The 22,214-nt window shown below is 34.2% G+C and overlaps 1 protein-coding gene across 1 annotated transcript in view; it reads right to left on the reverse strand.

The window, feature by feature from the left end:
• LOC143253754 (active breakpoint cluster region-related protein-like) overlaps nucleotides 1–21,749 on the reverse strand; it is an 88,893-nt gene extending 67,144 nt beyond the window's left edge. The window contains exon 1 of the mRNA XM_076508072.1: nucleotides 19,695–21,749. Within this exon, the coding sequence (XP_076364187.1) occupies nucleotides 19,695–21,426 (1,732 nt within the window). The 5' untranslated portion in view covers nucleotides 21,427–21,749. The remainder of the gene's footprint in view (nucleotides 1–19,694) is intronic.
• Between the last annotated feature and the right edge of the window lie 465 nt (nucleotides 21,750–22,214).

Genomic DNA, 22,214 nt, shown 5'->3' on the forward strand with positions numbered 1-22,214 from the left:
GTTTCAAACATAGTGATCCCTTAAATAAAAGAGCTGGTTAAAAACAGGTTGTTTTTTTTAAAGTTGCGTAAAAACATGAATGGTCTTTACACATGAACCTTTGATAAATCTGTCTCCACTGATAATTAAAAAAGAAAAACAATGAGACGATAAATCATTCTAGGCAGATGATGAACCACCGTTGTTAAATAAACAGATGTTTTGCCTGCTGTAAGCGAATTGTGCGGCTTTGCGCTTATCTGTGCTGTGCCCACTGGACGTACCGAAACTCGATTTTTAGTGATGTGAGACCTCAGACTTACCTCTGAACTACTGAAAAGGGAATGGGGGAAGGCTAAGAGATTGAATTCGTCAAAATGGTGTTCAGAAACGTTAGGATCGCAGCATATGAACAACGTTTCGTTCCTGTGATATTCCTGTTACTTTGGGAAAGAACTATTAATACTTACCTAAAGAATTTATATTTAGAATAATTATTTAAACACTTGAAAATATTTTATCACTTCGACTATATAAAATAGTATATAAGTAACAGGATCGGTTTGAAGTAAAACCATGTAGTGTGTGTATTGTGGAGAAAGATGTACAGTTCACCAATATTCTTCAATGGTTTACTTTGAAGTTGCAGCGAAAGAGAAAGAAATTCCATTATAGGCAAATTATTTGGTAAAGGAACGGAAATTTACAGAGAATGGGACGCGAAAAATTCAATCTTCTACAAACAATATTTGCATTATCTGTGATGACGAATTATATGTTGGCCTGAAGATGACCTAAGAAGGTTGAAATATTGTTCTGTACTTTTATTTTAATCAAACTTTTAATACCCATATCAGCCGGTTTGAGAATACACCAACACTTGAATAAATACCAAATGGGGAAAGGACAGCCGTATTTAGTATTAAAGTAACTTCGTTTTTATCGTGAATAACTGACCAAAAACCATGCTGCAGTCAAAATGTTTGACAACATTGAGTCTGGTGGAGTACTTTCAAAATTTTATTTTTTGTTCAATAACTTTGATCCAGAGACGCTGATAGTTAGTAGCCACGACCTACAAAACACTCAAGGTAGTTTTTATTCTCTTCGCTTCAATTTTCCTTATTCTATCATTTTCACGCACGGCCTTTAAGCTACGCTTTTTTGGAAGCATGACGTGTTAAATTAACAATCGTGGTCTACTTGTAAAAATTTTACGCAGTTAGACAAATTTACGAAGATGTATTATTATTTAATAGAACAACATATACATTAAACACAATAAAGTGATTATATTTATAATAGTGTAGAGAATATGAAACAGATATATGTATTCAATGTATGACAGTTTTAGAAGTTGAAACAAAATCTTACAAAAAGAGTAAAAGTTGTAGTTAGGAAAAAGTGTGTAAAAAGTGTTTATAACAGTGTATGAAACGAAACGAAGTTATTCCGAAGTAAACGTAAATTTGTAATGAAGGCAAATTTAGCTGAATATGTATGTTCACAAAGTGATAATCATATGGGTTTTAACGTACTGCACACGCATACTGTAGGCCTAAATAAATCGAGAAAAGCCCACAGAAATTGTATGTAGTGTAATGTTCTTTTTTCTACGTAATTACACGCGGATTAAGTATTTTTTGTGTGAAATAATTTACAAATAAACAGAATTTAAACTGAAAGCCATTCATTACATGATGATACCAACATTATGCTAACGTGTAATATAATCGTTGTATGAAAAGTGACTAAACAAAATCAGGTAAGAATATTCTGAATGGAACAGCCAACATGCAGTCTGAATTCATCGGACAAAGCCCTTTCTAATAATACAAGATTTGTAGCGTTTCATTAAGACATCTGCGAAAATTGTACCCAACACACAAACATAAGCGTATAATTTATATAGTTCTCAATTACAGTAGGCCTTGAATGTCAATATTAGGCTTAAGTTCGTATTCTCATTTTCGATGAAAACCTGAAAATACAGGTAAAAACTAGTCTTGATACAGTATTTTTATAGATTTTAATATGTTAAAGATTGTAAGTCAAGCACAAAATCAAATTCCTAAATATAAGCATCTTGGACCTTTGTATAAAGTACTCGAATTTCATGTAAAAACTACTCATCCACATAACTTACAGGTGGAAGAAAATGGCCATAAAATCTTCTTTGGAGAATTTAACTTCGATAATGTAGAATACTTCTGTTTAATGTTTATTTGTAGCTCCAGGAAAAAAAAAAACTTTGAAGGGACTTTTATCAAACTTGTGGATGTAGAACCTTGAAACTTATTTCAACTGGTATTGTCCCCCACCACAGCCATGTAGTACTTCAGTTCCCGTCTTTTTGTCAAGAGGTTGATTAAGAGAGCCCATTAACAATTACAGTCAGTTTTATTTTACATATAAATTTCCTGTTTTAGTTTTAAAGGAGAAAAAAGAAAGCTTGCTGGCTATTTTCCTTCAGTATTTATATATGACATTAAACATCTTTCTTAAGCTATTAAAAATATTTAGGATTTACTAAGCAACGATATTAGGCCTGACAGTACAAATCATGTGATAGTTTAAGTAACTCGTGCCTCAATCTTCAATAATGTTACACGAGTTACGTCATCATATAACTGGGATATTTTTAGATAATCCGAAAACTTTCTGTGTAACTAATAGGCAGAATTGGCTTGAACGAAGATCCTCCTGAACTCAGAGCTAGGCCAGGCATTTTGCGCCTCTACCATACTGGAAAATTAATAAACACAGTAAAAAGGCTTTTTACACGTTAATTTTTAAGAGTACACATTGTTACTAAAACTTACGTTATTAAAAGTATTAAATATTTAAAAGATTAATACGAAGCACATTTAAAACGCTAACTAACCAACATCATAACAGGTAGGCTTAGGAGATAAACATCCGTTTGGTTAATAATAATAAAAAAACTTTAACATCTTTAACTTTTACATCTGATAGTTTATTTGTTAATGCATCATAAAGTGAAATGATTACGTCACACCTCCATCGAGTGCTTGTAAAATCTGCACGTGGCCACGTTACCATACATGGAAGTCAGTAACCACATAAGGGGTGGTTACCTGTTAGCCACACTTCAACAAGAACCAAACTTGTATGTGAAGATTGTATACGTACTTCCAGTTCATAACATACTGACTAAATTTTCTTTCACAGCTTACATGTGACAATGATTAAAACAACGTTCTTACTGCTCAATACCTACAAACAACCTGGTTTCACGCAGTGCAAGACAGTAGACTGCTTTCATCTCAGCACCTAACACCTACTTACAAACAAACACCTTCTGTTCATGAATTTCCATGTACACACAATTCGAATGGCCCTTAACACCTAATCTGGCGATAGTCGACCGTTCAGCAAGTGTGACGAAACACTTTAGTAAGACGAGCAGTGCTCAACACCGAATCTGACGACGCTCGAATTTTCAGTAGGTATCACGAAAGGAGGGGTACTTGACACCGAATCTAGCAACGTTTAACTGTTAAACAAGTGTGTCGAAACACTGGAACGAGTGGCACTTAACACCAAATCTGAACAAGCGTAAGGAAACATCAGAGCATGAGACTGGAAATATCTGTATATCATGTAACAATAATTTTTTAACTTACCGATAAAGGAAGTTCAAATCAGGATTTTAGGACAGTTATAATCAAATCAATTTAATGATGGCTGGTATTACGCAAAATGCCTTCCTGTCAACAGCAAAAATGAAATTTAAGAAAAGAAGGTAAAGAAAACTGATTAAGACGCTAATATTAAACTCATTGGAAATCTGTATATACAGATAGTGGGCTGGTTATAAAGTGCTTACAAATGACCATTTTCCTTTTCGATGTGCTGTTTCATTTATGTAGTTTCCACGGTCAATAAGTACAGCACTGTGACAAAAACGATCTGAACAGCTGTGACCGAAATTATTTACCATAGAGTCTACATCAAAAGTTCTCACTCAAAGTGAGGTCTGATCCCTCCCTCCAGGCAGTACCCGCACTGGCCCAAAATGCAAGTCACTGACGCGCAACGCCACGACCGACACCATACGAGAGACCAGAAGAGATGAGGTAAAACCAGAAGATGGTTCGAGGGCATGGGCGTCTGCGGGAAGGGGTAAGGGGAGCAGTTGCCATCTTAGTCTTACACACACACACACACACACACACACACACACACACACGAAATTGAACGTGTTATGATGTAAATTAAACATCGTAGTTGAAGTAAACATTTACAGTATTTTTTAATTAAAACTAAATTTGTATCTACGTCTACACACACAACTGTTGACTTGCACTGTAAAAGCTGATCCCCCTTGCATTCTTCACCTGAAAAAAGAAAGCAATACCATGTCAATAATCATAAACTCTTTTATATTGAGAGGTCTCCACACACTATAACTGATACGTTCACTTAAAAAAGTTGAACCTTTAGCCGTCTAGACACGAAACCTTCATCATCTGACATTTGGGCAGGCATCCACTGGACTTTCTGCCAATTCTAGTGTCCAAGCGAACTTTATTGTATCGTTTTGTCTTATTATAAGTTCCATCAGATGTTCCCAAGTTGGGTATAAGTTCACTGAAGGTCACACAACATACGTTGCATCAGATGTCCCGAGTTGGGTACAGGTTCACTGAAGGTCACACAACATGCGTTGCATCAGATGTCCCGAGTTGGGTACAGGTTCACTGAAGGTCACAAAACATAGATTCCGTTAGACGTTCCCGACTTGGGTACAGGTTCACTGAAGGTCACACAACATAGATTCCATCAGGTGCTCCTGAACTGGGCATACGTTCACTGAAGATCACACAACATAAGGTCCCAAAGTCCAAAGCGAGTTCATGAGTGATGGACTGACTTCTAACGACGACATTTTGTGGATACTAGTCACTACGTCAGAGTTTCTCAAACTTTTGTTATCCACGCTCCCTTTATATAAATATGCTTTCTTGCGCGCACGCGCACCCTTTTTAAAGATAAGCATTACAATGTTACAATGTATATATGTTGTTGTAATTACTTGGTATTTTCATTGACTAAAAAAACCATTAAACACTTCCCCACCCCAAGAGATTGAGTCCATTGGGAGGCGTGAGTGAATGTGTTTTCTTATAACAAAGCCACATCGGGCTATCAGCTGAATCCATCGAGGGGAATCGACCTCCCCCCACCCCATGGGAGGCACACTGAGAAAGGTGACACTGCGTTATTTAGTATTTTAGTACATAAGACAAAAGTACGTGCTGTCCATATAGTGGTCAAATGGTCAGACCCTGCAAACGTGTACGAAGCTAATGATATATCAACTGAAAGTAATGTTTAAATGTCATTGTTTAGACTAAATGAATTTATACCATTCAATTATTGTCGTGTTTATGGTTTTTCTTGTATTTGTTACACTCAGGGCCGGCCCTTGTGGTGGGCGACGTATACACGTGCCCAAAACGCGCATCCCAAGGGGGCGCCAAATTCTACATTACAATTAGCAGTTCTTATTAATTTTTACAAGGGCTAATACAAAGTTCGTACGAGCCACAATTTCACTTAGGGCCGGCTCTGTTTACACTCGACGTGTTGTCACAAATTTAAATAAAACAAAACGAAAAACAACGGGTTTAAATATTTCATGAGATAAATGATCATCATATTGTATTATGTTATTGTAAAACCATCATGTTGTATTATGCTATTGTAAAACAGGTTTTTGAATATTTCACGCGAAAGCAAAAATTTGTGTCCGTTTGCGCTGTTAACTCCTCGTTTCCCATACGCAATTTTGCGTCGGGCCATTTAAAATGTTGCGCGCAAAATCCAAGCATCACATGATATTAACTGTAGCTGAGGGAAATATGACGCAATATGTTTAATGTTACGTTGTGAAATCCGTTCAAACACAGACGTATGATAAGGCTTCACCCGAAAAGGCCAACCTTAGCCCTTCACATAAAGTAGTTACACAGATACTATATTAAGACTATGTAGAGATTACAAAAAATCAATAATATCTAATCTTACACAACATAAATCATATTTTTTAATGCCATGCTTTTCTTTTTGTCGTTAAATTACAGAGAAAACAACTGTGTATATCTACACGTCTATGAAATTTTTTTGATAAAAACCCGAACTCGTTTGCTTTTCTGTACACTTTTGTTATACCTGCTAGTACGTTTTACTAATAAAAATTTAAAAAAAGTCATTAAAATTCATGATTGAGCAAAAGTAGTGATAATAAAACTAGGATTAACAACCCATATATAATCTTATTTCCGTTCGAATAGACATGTTAAAAACACCACGCTTCAAAGATGATTTATGCCTTATTTTGATGTTTGTGTGAGTGAGGTTGAGAAAAAAAGGACAAAACTGTTTGGTAATCCCAGAGAAAACTGATGAAACCCGTGGTAGCTGACGTCTTATTCTACACGTAATAAGTACAGAGATTTCCTTATCCTGAGGTGCGAATGAATAAAGCATGGTTTCCGCTGTGTAAAACAAGAAACTCTGAAGAATTAGTCAACCGAAGTTCCGCAACAGAGCGGGTATTATACAGTGACTAAATGTTAGTGTATTTACAATACAATGTATTTCTAAATACTCGATTTCATTCATTTTACTGCGGCACAAAAACATTTTACATTTTAGTTTAATATATCAACTCTCCACAAATCATGTGAAAGTGTTTAGGGCTATTAATTTGCAGAGATAAATAAAGGTACAGGATTTCGTTGACCCCTAACAAAATGTAAAAACTAGATGTATTTCGGCAAGGTCCCCGAAAATATCCTGCTTCTAGAGTAGATGAATCCACAGTTAAGAGTAACAAATATTTTTATTTATTGCTTTTGAAGTTTATAGGTCATGTTCTGTTGTAGATTACAAAGTGCATAATTCTTCTCGTGATATATGGCATGCGCACGCTTTACTGACGTCACGACAGTACAAATTGCTGTGTTTAGCATCCCTTATGTGACGTTATTTCGGTGTATAATGATGCGAGTGGTTAAAACAGGTGACCCTTCCATGAGTCCTTTGGCCCCCTTTCGGAAATTAAAAAAACGTGGTTATTTCTTGTTTATTAATAATTAACAGCAATTTTTAAAGTCTTAAAAGTCCTTGCGCTCTCCTCGACTTCAAAATAATTTTTTCTTTAATTATCAACTAGCAGCCAGCACGATCTAGACATATCCTTTATCAGTAGTTGTTTGGTTTTATGACTGAGGAAAAAAAGGGAAATTTCGGGACACAACGGGAGGAGTTTACAACCACGACACCGAGAAGAAGGTTTACAATGAAATCAAATGTGCCATAGAAGAATGAACGCGCTGTTAACTGTTTACATACGTACTCATGTTTATCTCATAACAAAGAATATTGTAATATTCTCTGCATTTAGTATTTCTCAGCTTCGAGCGTTTAAAATTTATTTACTAGTATTCCTAACCTTGGTAAAAGCAAAAAATTGCTCAGAAATTGATTTTTTTCTATGCTACCTCCTCTAGACTTCTCATGAAACCAAGCTAAAACAACTTGTTCATTTTTGTTCATTACGTTGTCTGTCTGTCAGTATACACTAAAATGACGTCACTTAAGGGATGCTAACGTCAGAATTTATACTGTCGTGACGTCAGTAAACCGTGCGCATGCCAAGAATCACGAGAAGAATTGTGCACTCTGTAGGCTACAGTGCAGTATGATATATGAACTTGAAAAACAATAAATAAAGATACTTGTCTTAATTTTGGTTTTATTTACTCTTGAAACAGAATAATTTCCAAAACTCTGCCGAAGCATATTTAGTATGATAATTTAGAAACCACTAGATCAAACTTGTTGAATGGTGGGGTTAGGTACTGTAACAACAGTAAGAGACACACGAAACTTTAATGTCGTCCTCAATATGGTTTTAAAACAATTTAAATACGAATATGTTATATCATAAATTTATAATTCATGTATACGTTACTTGAGTATGGAAACACATTATACTATTAAACAAGTTGTGACCCGAAAAACAGTTGCAATAGTTTTCATGCCCTTTGCTTGAATTTTCCTTATTCTATCATTTTCATGCACGCTAAGCTTTCTTGCAAACATTATGTCAGATCGATAAATCCCAGTACATCTGAACAAATTTTAAGCGTTCAAACAGACTCCCGTAGAAGTAACTTTGTTTAATAAAATTATTAGTAATGTAAACAATAATGTGAAGGTGTTTATAATAGTGTACAGAGACAGTACATGGATCCGGTTTTATGAGTTGAAACAAAGAAATTCATAAAATCGAAATATAAAACCCGTAGTAAAGGAAAACGTGGCTGAAAAAGTGTTTATAGCAGCCTATGAAACGAACAATACCAAATTATTGCAAAATAAAGTAAATGTAAAGCTCAATGAAGGCAAACTTAGCTTAATATGCAGAAGCGTCTGAATGCGTATTCACAAAACGATAAGCATATGGTTTTGAACGAACTGCACCTGCATATTTTAGACCGATTAAATCGAGAAAGCCCTTGGATTTGCACTTAGCATAATGTTTTTTTATGAAATTACACACGGGTTAAGTATTGTTTGTGCAAAATGCTTCACAAATAAAATACTAAAATTGAAATGAAAGCCTTTTATTACATGATGACATTGACATTGTGCTATCGTGTAATATAATCGTTGTATCGAAAAGTGACTAAGCAAAAATCAGGCAAGATTATTCTGAATTTAAAAGCCAATACGCAATCCTGATTCTTCGAGCAAAGACCTTTCTAATGATATGAGATTAGTAGCGTTTGATCAAGAAATTTGCGAGAAAAGTTCCGGACAAACAAACGCAAGCATATTATTTATACAGACAGTAACAAACTAGTAAACAACGATTTACACATGAAGACTGACCAATGTCCTATAGAAACGTGTGTTCTCCCAAAAATCATATTACTTCATTTCGCTTATAAATAGTTCTTTACCAACTTATTATTATTACCAATACTTTAGTTTGAAATATTAAGTGTCATGTTACAGATTTAATACAAAACTAACCAAAATCAGTTAGCACTTTAAGTTAGCACAAAACTAGCTAACACGGATTAATCTTATAAACAGTAAGGTCTAGTACTGTTTTTAAAAAAGTAAATTTTGATTTCACCACATATTTATTATTATAGTTCAAATTGTTGCAACAACAAAAAACTAAGCTTCCTGTAATTCTTTTCTATCAAATTACCCATTATTATTGGAACACTTTCATAAAAATCGACATTCTAAACAAACCAGGCAGGTGTGGATGAGCGGCCAACGTATCGTACTGTAAATTTTGAATTCATTGTGCGAGTCACATTTTCGCAAAATCGCGCTCCCCACTTTCTGCTAAGGCGGCGTTATAAACGTGACAGTCAAAATTCACTATTCAACTAAAGCAACCCGTTAAAAGTTACGGCTTTTACGGAAAGAAAGATTTTTAAAAACAGGTACAACGTTTCGATAACTCGTGCGATCAGTATCAAACATGCAGGTTTTAACGGTATATATTATTTACTGTAAAAGTTGTAACTCGTTGCAAAAACAAAATTCTTATAATCAGTAAGTTCACGCAAATCGAAACTATTACACTTCAGTTATCCCATAAATTTAGGGCTTTACACGAAAACCTGATGCGAAAACAAACATCTCCACTTCACAAAGTGGGAAAAATGAGGTTGAATTAACATGTTTTAATTTAAAATAGTGAGATGACGAATTAAAGCACAACGGAACTTCATATAGCTGCTGCCTAACCTCTACCAAAAAAATAAAACAAAAATCACGTTTCAAAGAAAACAATCACAACACTATGCAACAAGTGCAGATCGCTACAAATTGTAATGCAATTTCACATTTTGTGTGATCGCATTTCTGAATAGCAGTTTACATCAGATAAAGAGAAAAAAAGAGGGGGGTAGTAAAATAAGTATTGTTGAATATAAAAACAATATTGATAGTTTGTTATCACAGCAGCAAACTTTGCAATATATAAAGTCGGAAAACTGAACTCGCACGTAGATTTAGTTTCTGGGCACACAACAGCTGTAGAAGTAAAATCATTTAATCGCGAGCTTGATTGGTTTGTTTATTTTTGAATTTCGAGCAAAGCTAAACGAGGGCTATCTGCGCTAGCCGTCCCTAATTCGGCAATGTAAGACTAGAGGGAAGGCAGCTTGTCATCACCACCCACCCCCAACACTTAGGCTACTCTCTTACCAACGAATAGTGGGATTGACTGTAACGTTATAACGCCTCCACGGCTGAAAAGGCGAGCATGTTTGGTGTGACGCCGATTCGTACCCGTGACCCTCTGATTACGAGTTGAGCACCATAACCAAGTGGCCATGCCGGGCCCTGCGAATTAAGGGATGTTAGATTTGAAACAGAATCTTGATGGAGAAACAGTTAAGAAAATCCAGTATAATAAACAGTACGTTGCACTAATAATAAAGTACACACGCTGTGTTCGTGTTTTAGCATGGCCTATTCATTTTGCATTTCACTTTGTACCCAATGTCATTATTCAATTTAACACTAAAACCCAGTAAGACGTCAAGCGTCATTTCGTGATCAAAATTTCCCCGATTTTCCTGTTAATAAACGGATCTATCCCATTGCTCGATGGTTGACTCTGGTTTATCTCAAAATCCACGGGAGTCTTTCATAAACAGTGTATAAATGTGTTATATTAAGTTGTAAATTTCTACGTCTATGTCACGAAAGCTATTTGAACCATGATATTTTCATGAACTATTGTAAAATTTACATAAATTATAGTGAAATGGACTAAACCACTTTGGAACCGTAATATACAACAATCCAATCATAAAATAACTACAGAAGGAGGGAGACACACAATTAAAAAACCCGATACCAACAAGACTATCTAAAGACACAACTTCTCTTCACGTTACATGAAAGAAGAAAAGTTTATAATAGCACGGAGTATCAGTCTCTTTGCATTCTCAGTTATTAGTTTTAACGTCACTAAAAATACCGTAAGCAAGATATATTAGATTGTTATTATGTTCCTATATTAATGTACTTCACTATATAATTACCAATGGGTGAATTTCAACCAATACGGGAACAGGACTAGATCATTCGTCCAATCATATAAACGAGGGATCAACACATCTTAAAGCGTTAACTATTTTCCGGAACACATTAACCCTTTTCTTTTATGTTTGTGACTGTATGCGTTAGGCGTCACCCTGCTTGACGGGGTCTAGTGGTTGAGACGTTCGACTCGCAGTCTGTGGAATCGTATCACTCGACCTTTCAATCTTGATTGGGTCATAATGTAACAAGCAAAAGTATCCGCTCCCAGTTACAAAAAAAAAAAAAGTACAAGTTAATCTAGTAGTGATACACGTACCCTCCCCAGTGTGACGGGAAATGTTTACCTATCAATTTAAATTATTTCATAGACTTCATAAAAGTTAATTGTGTTTCATTCGGATACAAATCTCTGAACTACTTGTACCGCCCACAGTGTAAAGTAACTGTTGAACTTAATCAGTCATGCTACGATGCACTCGAAAATAATAAAAGTGTAGATTTACTGTATGTTAAGTAAGTTACGTCACAATATGGGATATGAATAATAACGTGATTAATTATTAACAATTTTGTGTAGTATATGCTAGCTGTGAAATAAAATTGCGCATCAACATTATTCATGGCTGTTCTCCCCTCACTTCAAAAGTGAATGTTGAACTCTGCCTGCGTGCGCAGCTTTTCAAACGCAGCGCGGGAAGCGGCCGCCATAAATAGGAGACAGGAATCACAGTTTGCAATTTTACACAAGATGGTTCCGATAATTCGTTGATAAAGAACAGCCCAAGAGTTGGCGATGGGTGGTTTATAAGCGATAAACTAGGGATGACTGACTGAGATATACCTTTAATAGTAATGCGAAATTGAACAAAGAAACAAGTCACAGAAAATCCTGAATGACATGGAAAAAAGTGAAGATATATTTGGGCCATAAATGACATCACGACTTGATTTTATTTTCTGGGCAAAACTAGCATGTTAAAAAAAATTTTTGATATAGTTTTAGAAACAGGTTTTAAAACACACTGAAAAAGGTCACGGTGCTAACTAGAATCAAATTTAAATGGAAATTTTAAGCCCAGACTAGGTATTACAAGTCCATTCAAATCAAGCTTGAACAAGAAATAAACCGCAAAACTTTCTTTCCTACGCCATTCAGGCTTTCCGTTGAAAGTCGATACAGTAAATAAACAAAACGTAATTCACAATCACTATATAGACAAAATACTGAAGCCTTATGAATAAATCTGACATTTCTGTTGTCGACAATCTTTGTATTTGTTTATGATTCATAATTTATTGTAGCAAATAGCACGCACAAACATACAAGCATAAAACAAAACTAAGTTAATTTCTTTTACAAAATGCCCTTGTAATACCATTATACCAAATATGTATATATAACTTGAATTACATGCGACTGATGGTGAACGTTGGTTTAATAAGCACAGCAACACACGAAGTTTAACATGAAAAATATAAATACTATTCCTCATGACCTATGTGGTCAAGCTAAGGGCCTTTATATCGTTATATCCCACAACAAAAATAAACGTTGGTAGAAAATATGCTTCCACGGTTATTCCAGTTGGCTCAGCATGACAAGGTCGTTAAAGCGTTCGACTCATAATATCAGGTTCGCCAGTTCGTATTCCTGTCACACCAAACATGCTCGCCCTTTCAGTCGTGGGTGCGTTATAATGATCACTCAATCCCATTATTCGTCGGTGAAAATAGCAGCCCAGAGTTGGCGGTGGGTGGTGATGACTAGCTGGCCTTCCCTCTAGTCTCAGACTGATAAATTAGGAACAGCTAGTGCAGATAGCCCTCGTGTATCTTTGCACGACATTTCAAAAGAAACAAATATTTCAGTTGACGGTGAACAACATAAAAATGTGTCTCAGAACGGCTAGTATGGGTATTAACACTTGTACTGATAAGCAGAGAATAACGTTTTAACCTTCCTAAGTCATCTTTTTGTTAACCTGGAGATGACCTAGGAAGGTTGAAACATTATTCTCTGCTTATCAATAAAGGTGTTAATACCCATGCCAGCCGTTCCGAGACATTTTTTTGTATTTCGAGTTTCCCGTCATCAAGAATGAAGAATACTTCTGTGATTGTAACATACTCTCTAAAATAAGTTATTTGAAAAGTATTAACATTTCATACAACTCGGGAACTGTAATTTTCACTCGTTCACAGACTTCTGTGGAATACAGCTATCTTTGAAACAGAAAAGACGAGGATGTAGTGTATACATAAACATAAGCAGTTGATGGATAGAGTAAGTCACGAGTGGCTGCTTCCAAAACAGGGCACAAAACGCTATTGGGCAGAAAACCTGTTAGCTAATATGGTTGTTCATTTAGTTTTATTCATATTACGTGAACGATTTGCTGAACTTTCAAAATCAACGTGCAACTTTACTTTTAAATACTGTAGAAATTATGAGTTTGTATTAAAGTAAAACTATGTACATATCATGAGTAATAGGAGGGGGGTCTTGAACAGCAAACTTCCTATCGTAAGTAATAGGAGAGGGTCTTGAACAGTAAACTTCCTCAATAAAGAATTATGAAAATATATCGTGTTACTTCAATCTAATGATTTCGGCTTTAACCCTCATAAGCACTGTTTATGACACAAAAACCTGTGTAATCTTTTCTTCCCTAAAACCTGTGAATGATGAAGAAAACTGATATTTAAAAACCAAATAAAATCATTAGAAAAATGTGACTTATGTCGTTGTCGTCTGCAATGTATCCCTGTAAACCGACAGTAAAAGTGGACCATATTCAACAATGTTGTCTACAAAGTATACCCATAAACTGACAATAAATATGAACCTCTTTCAAACATTATCTACAATGTGTAACATCAAAACTGTCAACAACGAATCGCAAGTAAACTGTATAAAGTGCAAAAAAGAACACAAAGCTAGTCTTAGTTAATGCAGGTGCAACATTTTAGCCTATATTGTTTAGTGTACCTTTGGCAACACTTATAATAAAAGTTAAAATGGATATGTTTCATAATTCCTACTATAACCATCTAGTGCTTACAGACTGTCAATAAAGGCACAGGAATATGTCTGTGGCTTATGATTACAAACGCATTGCTTTGGTTGACGAAATAAACAACTGACTGCTGGGATTGTAGGTGTGGTTACAATGACTTTAATTAAATACTGACATAAAACTTCTCACACTCCATCTGAAATCACTAGAACCTACCACGAACACAAAATATACATCCCATTCTAAACTTATCATTAGCCAGGGGTTGACTAGGATTAAATGGTCAGCCCAGACAATATCACATGCTGAACACTAGCTAAAGAATTAATATTTAAAATTAAGTTCAAAATATGCATCAAATGCACAATCTCAATAGACAATTGTCCAGTGGGCCAATCCACCCTTGCAGCTAACACACAGTCAATATACTAACAGAACTGAAAACACAGCAGAAAGACAATGTTCACTGGCTCGAGAAATATAGAATTTAACCAGTAAAACACTTCTGTACATGTAAGAGTTGAGATGTTATATAAAATCATATAATACATAGACAATAAAGAACCACTTCATCCAAAGAGGTTGGTTTAACACATACACGGAGAGAGAAAATAAAATTTAAACTTTAAACCAGGCTTTAGTTTTCAGGAAATCAATGTTTCCCCCTCAGACTCTCATTGGCTTCTCCTTCAGCTGTTAAATCCTTCACAACTTAATTATCCTGTTAAAAAAAATTGAATGGTCTTAAAAGGAACCTCATCTGTTTTTTCAAAACCTAAAACCTATGCCCTCATCCTATTCTTTTCAGGATAGATCTTAAGAAAAATTAAGTCTATCTGTTGGCCCTTCAAATAATTTCCTAAACTTCATTAAGACTTTCACACCCAGAAATGACTTGATAGTCTTCCTTTGAACCCTTTCCAATAAGTTAATATCCTTTTTTAGATAAAAACTGTTCCTGATACTCCAAGTGAAGCCTACCCAGCAATTTTCATAAAAAGAAAACTGCCTCTTCTGACTTGTAAGCTGTAATCCACAGTTCTATAACTATATCTTAAAATTGTTTTAACTTTCCCACAAGCAAAAGAGCAATGCTTCGATAGCTTGAATGACTTGCATACATTCCACTACATCTAATATATTTCTTCCTTAACATTACTGCAACCCTACAGATCTAAGATTACATACAAACTGCCAAATGCAAACAGAAATAATAAAAATAAGATTTTACATGTCAGGCAAATTCCACTACTATTACAGTTGAAGTATTTTGGTTAATTGATAGTTGAGATAACTGAAACAATTATTAATCAGAAACACCCATTGATTAGTTTTGTAATATAAGTATAACTGTGATTAACCAATTATTGTAAAGGATACTGATCAATGTGATCAATGCTTACAGATAATTTACTTTAAGTAATCAAGTTGCATCTGTTATTCCACACAAAGTGATTTCAATGTGGGTAGCTCTAATTTCTTTTTGCTAATAGTATTTTCACAATTTGTTGGCAGAAATGTCTAAAAAATAATATTTTACTCCAGAATTGTATCACAAATGCCAAAAACTGAGTAAGTATTCAGATGAGTGTCCTATTCAAGTAATAATAACTTCTATAGTCAATTTTATTAAAACATTGAGACAATTGTTTACCTCTTTGAATTTCTTTATCAATAACTTGTTCATATTTCCCACATACAAGCTGTTACATCCTCAAACCTTATGAGAGTTGGACTTTTATTTAGTTAAGAGTTCATTTCTTAGCCTAAGTCATTCCAAAACTTTGTCTGAACTTTTAGAAGAGACTAAAAAGTACCAAAATAAGCAGCAGAACAACACATGAATAATCAAGTTCAGATAACATACCTGTACATCCTGTTACTTTCATGCTATAGCAACTTCTGCCAACTCCAGCAAAGTATGTGTTGGTCAAAAAAATCCATTTGTATATTTAGAGAATGGTACTATCAACTCTAGCTGGCTAACCTCCAATAAACACAAGGGTTATGTACTGCATGCAAATAGAAACTCTTAAAACTAAGCTATATGGTTCAAACAAATGTGCATGAATTAAAAATGGGGTTTAACATAATATTTAAGGAGCCTAGACACTGAGGTGGTCCCATCCAATTAGAGAACAAAACAAGCAACAATTACTGGCCCTGATCATTTAAATAGCTATCTTGGCTTCCATTAGATTTCCTTAAATTTACTGCATCCATTAAATCTCAAGGCAAATCATTCCAAAGACCAAGTGTCCTGTTGAGAAAAGGAAAACTGTCTATAGTAAAGATGACCCTACTTAAATTTATATTTCTGTCCTATACCACTGTCATCACTAAATAAGAAAAACAAAATATATCAGTAAAATAAAAAAAGATGCATCAATACTATCAATTCACTTATAAATCTCAAACACCTCAATGATATTACCTAACTTCTTGTACAATGACCTTACCATTCTGCTAGTTCTGTTTTGAACACTTTCCATATTTCAGTGTCCTTTTTAAGATAAGGAGCCCAAAGCTGAATTCAGTACTCCAAATGAGGCCTAACTGCCAACATACCCAATGAAACAATAACCTTTTCAGACTTCTAATCAATTTCTTAAAATGCAATCTAAATCCCCATTTACCATATCACTTGCCACAGCTTGGAAGGAACAACAGACTTATCAACAACAAAGTTCATTTCTTCCACAAAGTTAAACTTAAAATTTAAATTATGATCACCCAAATACATTATACTTAAAACTCACATGCCAGTAAGTTATTTACCCAGCTCAAATAATTTAAATCCTTTTGTAAATCAACAACACTTTCACAGCAAGCAGTGCCTAAGATTTTAACAATAAGCAAGATATGCACTAAACACATTCAAGAAGTAAGACCACAAAGAAACATCCTTAAGAATTTGCAAAAAACAAAAACAGCTTATATTCAATATTTGTAATAAATTAATTTCATAGTGTAGTGCATTTAATGAAATTTCTTTATTCTGAAGAAGATATTGATAGAATATTGATGTATCAATGACAATAATATAATTTAAGTTATTACAGAGACTAGGGATCACATGATAAAGAACCATTTGGTCATTAAACTTAAAAGACAATCCCTGAACATCTACATATTTAAACTCTTGTAAAGCAAGCCTCTGCTACTGCTGATGGCAACTTATTTCATAAAACAATCTTAGAAAATTATACTGATATATTAGAATTGGTTCAAAAAAAAGATACATGGAGGATTCTGAGAATGGAACAATTATCTTACAGGTATAAAGGCCTCTAACTTCTATGGGCAATATTCTGAAAAGAACAAGATAAAAGCTTTAGATTGGAAAAGACAGGCTAGACTCCATTCTGACAGTTTTATTTATCTTACAGAGTGACTAATTTAAATAATGAGCACTAACTGGTCAGTAGTGGAGGTCAGTGGGATACAGGAGTCAAAGAGGGGATCCAATACATGCGTGAAAAGTAAAGGGTAGGTTTATATTTTTACTTTTATCAAGGTGTAAAAGGAGAGCCTTAACCTTCATCAGTACACCTGGGGTTCATGTGGACTCCTGACGGTAAATATTTTTTAAGTATTTTTCATTAACCAGTTATATTTTCATTTATTTTTATGTAATTGTCATATTATCATTCTCTGATGCAAAAACAGCAAAATTTTAGGTTTTGCAGTCATATAATTTTTGTGAATAAAAAATTGCATGAGATGCATGCAGAACCCAAGTAATATACAGATTTGGAGCTCTGTGTCTTCATCAGGCATTGTGTGTATGGATTCACAGAGGTTATCCATTGTGATAAACAGTGATTACATTTTTAGATCTCTCCAGAAGTGAAGTGATGCGCAAAACCTACTTCAGAGATGTCTCCAGAATCCCCGTGCAATGCAGAAAGGCATAAAATCTGCCTATGTAGATCTAGGATTGCTTAACACAAGGCAGCATGCTGGTCAAGATGTTCCAGCAACAAAAAAAACATGTTATCTTTGCCCAAGAATCATGGACAAGTCTACACTGATTACTCCACATCCAGTGTACAGTGTGATGAGTGTTTGTAAAATGACTGGTAAAAGATATGAGAAACACTCTATGTTCACTCAGAATAAGTTTAGCTTACATTTGGCATTAGTTTAGCTCTGAAACAAAGTTTGATGTTGTTCAACCAATCACATTTTCATACAATTTGATGTTTTTTGTTATATATTCGAGAAATCTGTTTTTTCATTCAGTATTTTATTAGTTTTAATTGTAAGATGTCAATTGGAGAAGTGGCTATATTATTGAAACTATGTCAATGAAGACAATTTTTTGTCTAAATATGAGGAAATGGATACAAGTAAATTTCATATTTTGTAATAATAAATCACATATTATATACTTATGGTAAACAGTCCTTCTTATAGTTTATCTGCACAATGCTATGAGAAGCCAATATGCTAACTTTTCAACACCTAAACTGTAGCTTCAATATTATGGTCATCAAATATATGCAAGGTCCACATGGGCTCCAGGTGTACTGAAAGGTGGATATCTTAATGTGTACTGACAAAGATGAAATGGCCAAATAGCCTCTTCTTACAAATTACTAGAAAATCATCTTGGAAACTGGAATTTCATAAATACCAGGGCAGCTTTTAATCTTAAATTTTATAAAGCTTTTGGTACAGTAAAATCAACTTGTCTCAGTAATAGTTATGATATAATATATAAAACAGATAAAAAATTAGTGACTGAAATTTGAGAAAGGTAATAAAAGAACAGATTATTTTGTCTATTAAACATCAGACAAAACCACTACCAGTTAACCTTTAAATTTAACCAAGCCAAAGAGCAATTTTTTAACTATAAATTGAAAGCATAACTTAAAATTAGAATACATGTAAAAAACAAGAAGATAGATATTAATTTTTTGGTCCCACTCAGATAATCTCTCAAGAAAACATTGAAAAAGAGATTCCAGTTAAACATAGTCCTTCAAATCCATACATTTATAAAACTTCAAAGCTCGATTAATTCTAAAGTCCACTATTACTAAAAAAAAAAAAGTTCCATCTAAATGTAGTCTTTTAAATCCATACATCTATAAAACTTCAAAGCTTTATTAATAAAGTTCACATTTCCAAAATTTTAATTACAAGAGATCTCCTACATACAAATTGCCCAAATCTGTAATTATTCTAAACAGCAGAATTTAGTTATTTCCAATTCTTTCACACACCATAAATTACATGCTCAAAATGTCATATTTTTCTTCACAATCACTCAAACCACCAGACATTATTCTACCAACCATCCTCTGCACTCTTTCCAAAAGCCTTACACTGGTAACAGATACAAACCACCTGCTATCATCTTATTAATTCTCATGTTTTTGTCATCTCGATAACTGCAACTCACTGTTTCATTGTTGTTTTTTTCTAAAGATTTAACTAGTAATTTACAATCTAAACAAAATATCAACACCAAAGATTACAAAGTAAACAATTATTTGAGATTAAACTATGTGAAATTCTTTATGTTCATCTGTGTGTACTTCTACTAAAAGTAATAAAAAATGTCTGGCTTACCTGAATCTACTTCAGATGTATAATCTGTCATTTTTGGTGAAAGTTCAGAGGACTTATCATTATCTAATTCTTGGTCACTGCTCAAAGAATGCACGCGAAAGTCATCATCAGAACTTATGTCTTCTTGTGAAACACTTGGTTTACCCTTTAGCTTATGTTTCAAAAAATAATCAATTTTTGCATATGATGAGGAACCAGAACCATCACCACCCTCCTGCTCCTGTGGGACTTGCCCATCTGAATTGTTTGTAGAGATGGATGATTGTGATGACTGTTTACAGAACCCTAATTGGCTCTCAGAATCTTTATAAGTAAGAAATGTTTTTTCTGAAAATACATGTTCTTCTTCCATATCACCATTTTTAATATCCATAGGGGTTACTGGTGGAGATATAGCATCATCTTGCTGTGGGTCAAAATCTTTATCAAGTGTCACAGCGTCAAAGATAACTTCACTATATATCTCTTCTTCATCTTTCAAACTATCTTTCAGCTTTCCATTATCTGAAGATTTTTCAGTTGGAACAACATTCTTATTACTATCAGATGCATCCAACATCTGCTGTATATTACTACAAGTTGAATCTTTACTGCAAATTCCACTGCTGCCTGAGGAATATTCTTTCAATGGTAAATCTGAATCATTTATTACATAATCTTTTTCACTAATACCAGACATACTAGGCCTAAATGTAGAAAATGTAGCAGCTGTTGGAATGATAACAGAATCATCAACATTACCTTTTTGTAATGAAGTACTGATACTACTTGGATACCTTTGATGTAGTTCTTTTTCAAAAGAATTTTCACTATTTTCACCTAAATTTTCTATTAGGTTGGGTTCAGTTTGTATAATATTGCTGCCTGCCTTAGTAGCATTACCAATATTTGTTGAAGATTGTGTTGTTTTCTCTGATGAGGGTTGGCAAATGGCAAACAAGTCTGAAAAAGGTCGTCTTGTCTTTTTGGGAGGAGGTGTTGGAGGTTTTCTCTTAATTTGAGAATCAGTATCACTCTGCCCATAAAAGGACGATAGGGACATGGATGGTACACTGTTTAATCTTTCAACTGCTTTGAATACCTTTCCTGAAGAATTTGCAGCAAGCCGAGATTGATAGGTTGATTTTAGTGGCATTACGTTTTGTACACTTGAATCACAACCAACTTCGATAACTGTTACAAACGAGGTTTTTTGCATGGGTACATCTATAACAGAATCAAATTTTGAATTTAATTCTTTATTCTCACTACCTTTACATTCTGAAATGTGCGAATCAAGTGTTGGAGAATTTTGACTTGAATAAGTATTTGTTTTATTATCCGATACACTTGTAGGTTTAATGTCGTGTATATTCTGCAAGTTTTTTTTCTCAATATTTTCAGAAATTTTTGGAATTGATGAATTCAAATTCATATGCTCATCAATTTGAGTATCTAAGCATTTATCTTTAACACAATCTGAATCACTAATAAAAGACTTCTCACTCTCAGTCTTACCAGTACTGTAATTATCCGTTATTGATTCTTTGGCTTTTTTTTGTGCATCTGCCAAAAGCTTTTCCAAGTATTCTACAAAAAACTCTTCCTTTTCTACCTCGACCTTAAGGAAAGCAACTCTTTCTCTATGTTTGATTAAATTAGTACGAACATCTTCTTCCCAAACTTGTTGTGGTAACTCGCAGTCTGGAAAACGCTCTATCCAGTTTGTCTGGAAATCACTAAAGCAACTCATGATAAGCACGTTGCACTGTACCTCAGTGTACGTCTCGTACTGTGATTTGTAAACACTACCTGCGCACAGCTCGATTAAAATAACCTCCCTTTTAATAATCTGTTGTTATGGAAAACGATTACAATACCAGAAATTACCTGGTGAACATGATCCTTTAGACCACCAAAATCATCACAAATAATTAATGACTGACAGAAATCCTAATTTACAAACTTCGACAAATCACACAGAAACATAACTTCTTTCAACACTATACCAAAATACCAACATCTACTAGAAGACTCTACTCGTAGTAGCAACCTCATTTAATATCTGACAAAAGTTCTTAAAAAGGACGCCAGATGGACATTAAATTTGTTCCCTGTACATTAATAAACGGTAATTGAAATGAATTCAAACAAATGCACACAAAACTAATTTTTATTTTCAACACACCATTCAAGTACACTGCTTGTTAGTTATAATACATTTATATTAATTATTAATGAGATCTTAGTCACATATAAAGTATTTTCAGATATATTAGAAAACAGTAGAACTTTTAAAGTTGACAGTAGTATATATTACAAAACGAACTGAAAGTACAACAGATAATTTTATCGAATACACAATCGTATCATTCAAAAATAATATATTGTTGAGACATTGTTCTTTGTTAGAGGATTATTTCAAATTACCTGGTGAAAATAATTCAATGTCCACTCAATAAACGACATATATATTTTTATTATTCTTTGCTCTCAGTGGCGCAGCGGACTTACAATACTAAACACCAGGCTTGGATACCC

The sequence above is a fragment of the Tachypleus tridentatus genome, chromosome 6, assembly GCF_004210375.1.
Source record: "Tachypleus tridentatus isolate NWPU-2018 chromosome 6, ASM421037v1, whole genome shotgun sequence".
Classification (NCBI taxonomy): Eukaryota; Metazoa; Arthropoda; class Merostomata; order Xiphosura; family Limulidae; genus Tachypleus; species Tachypleus tridentatus.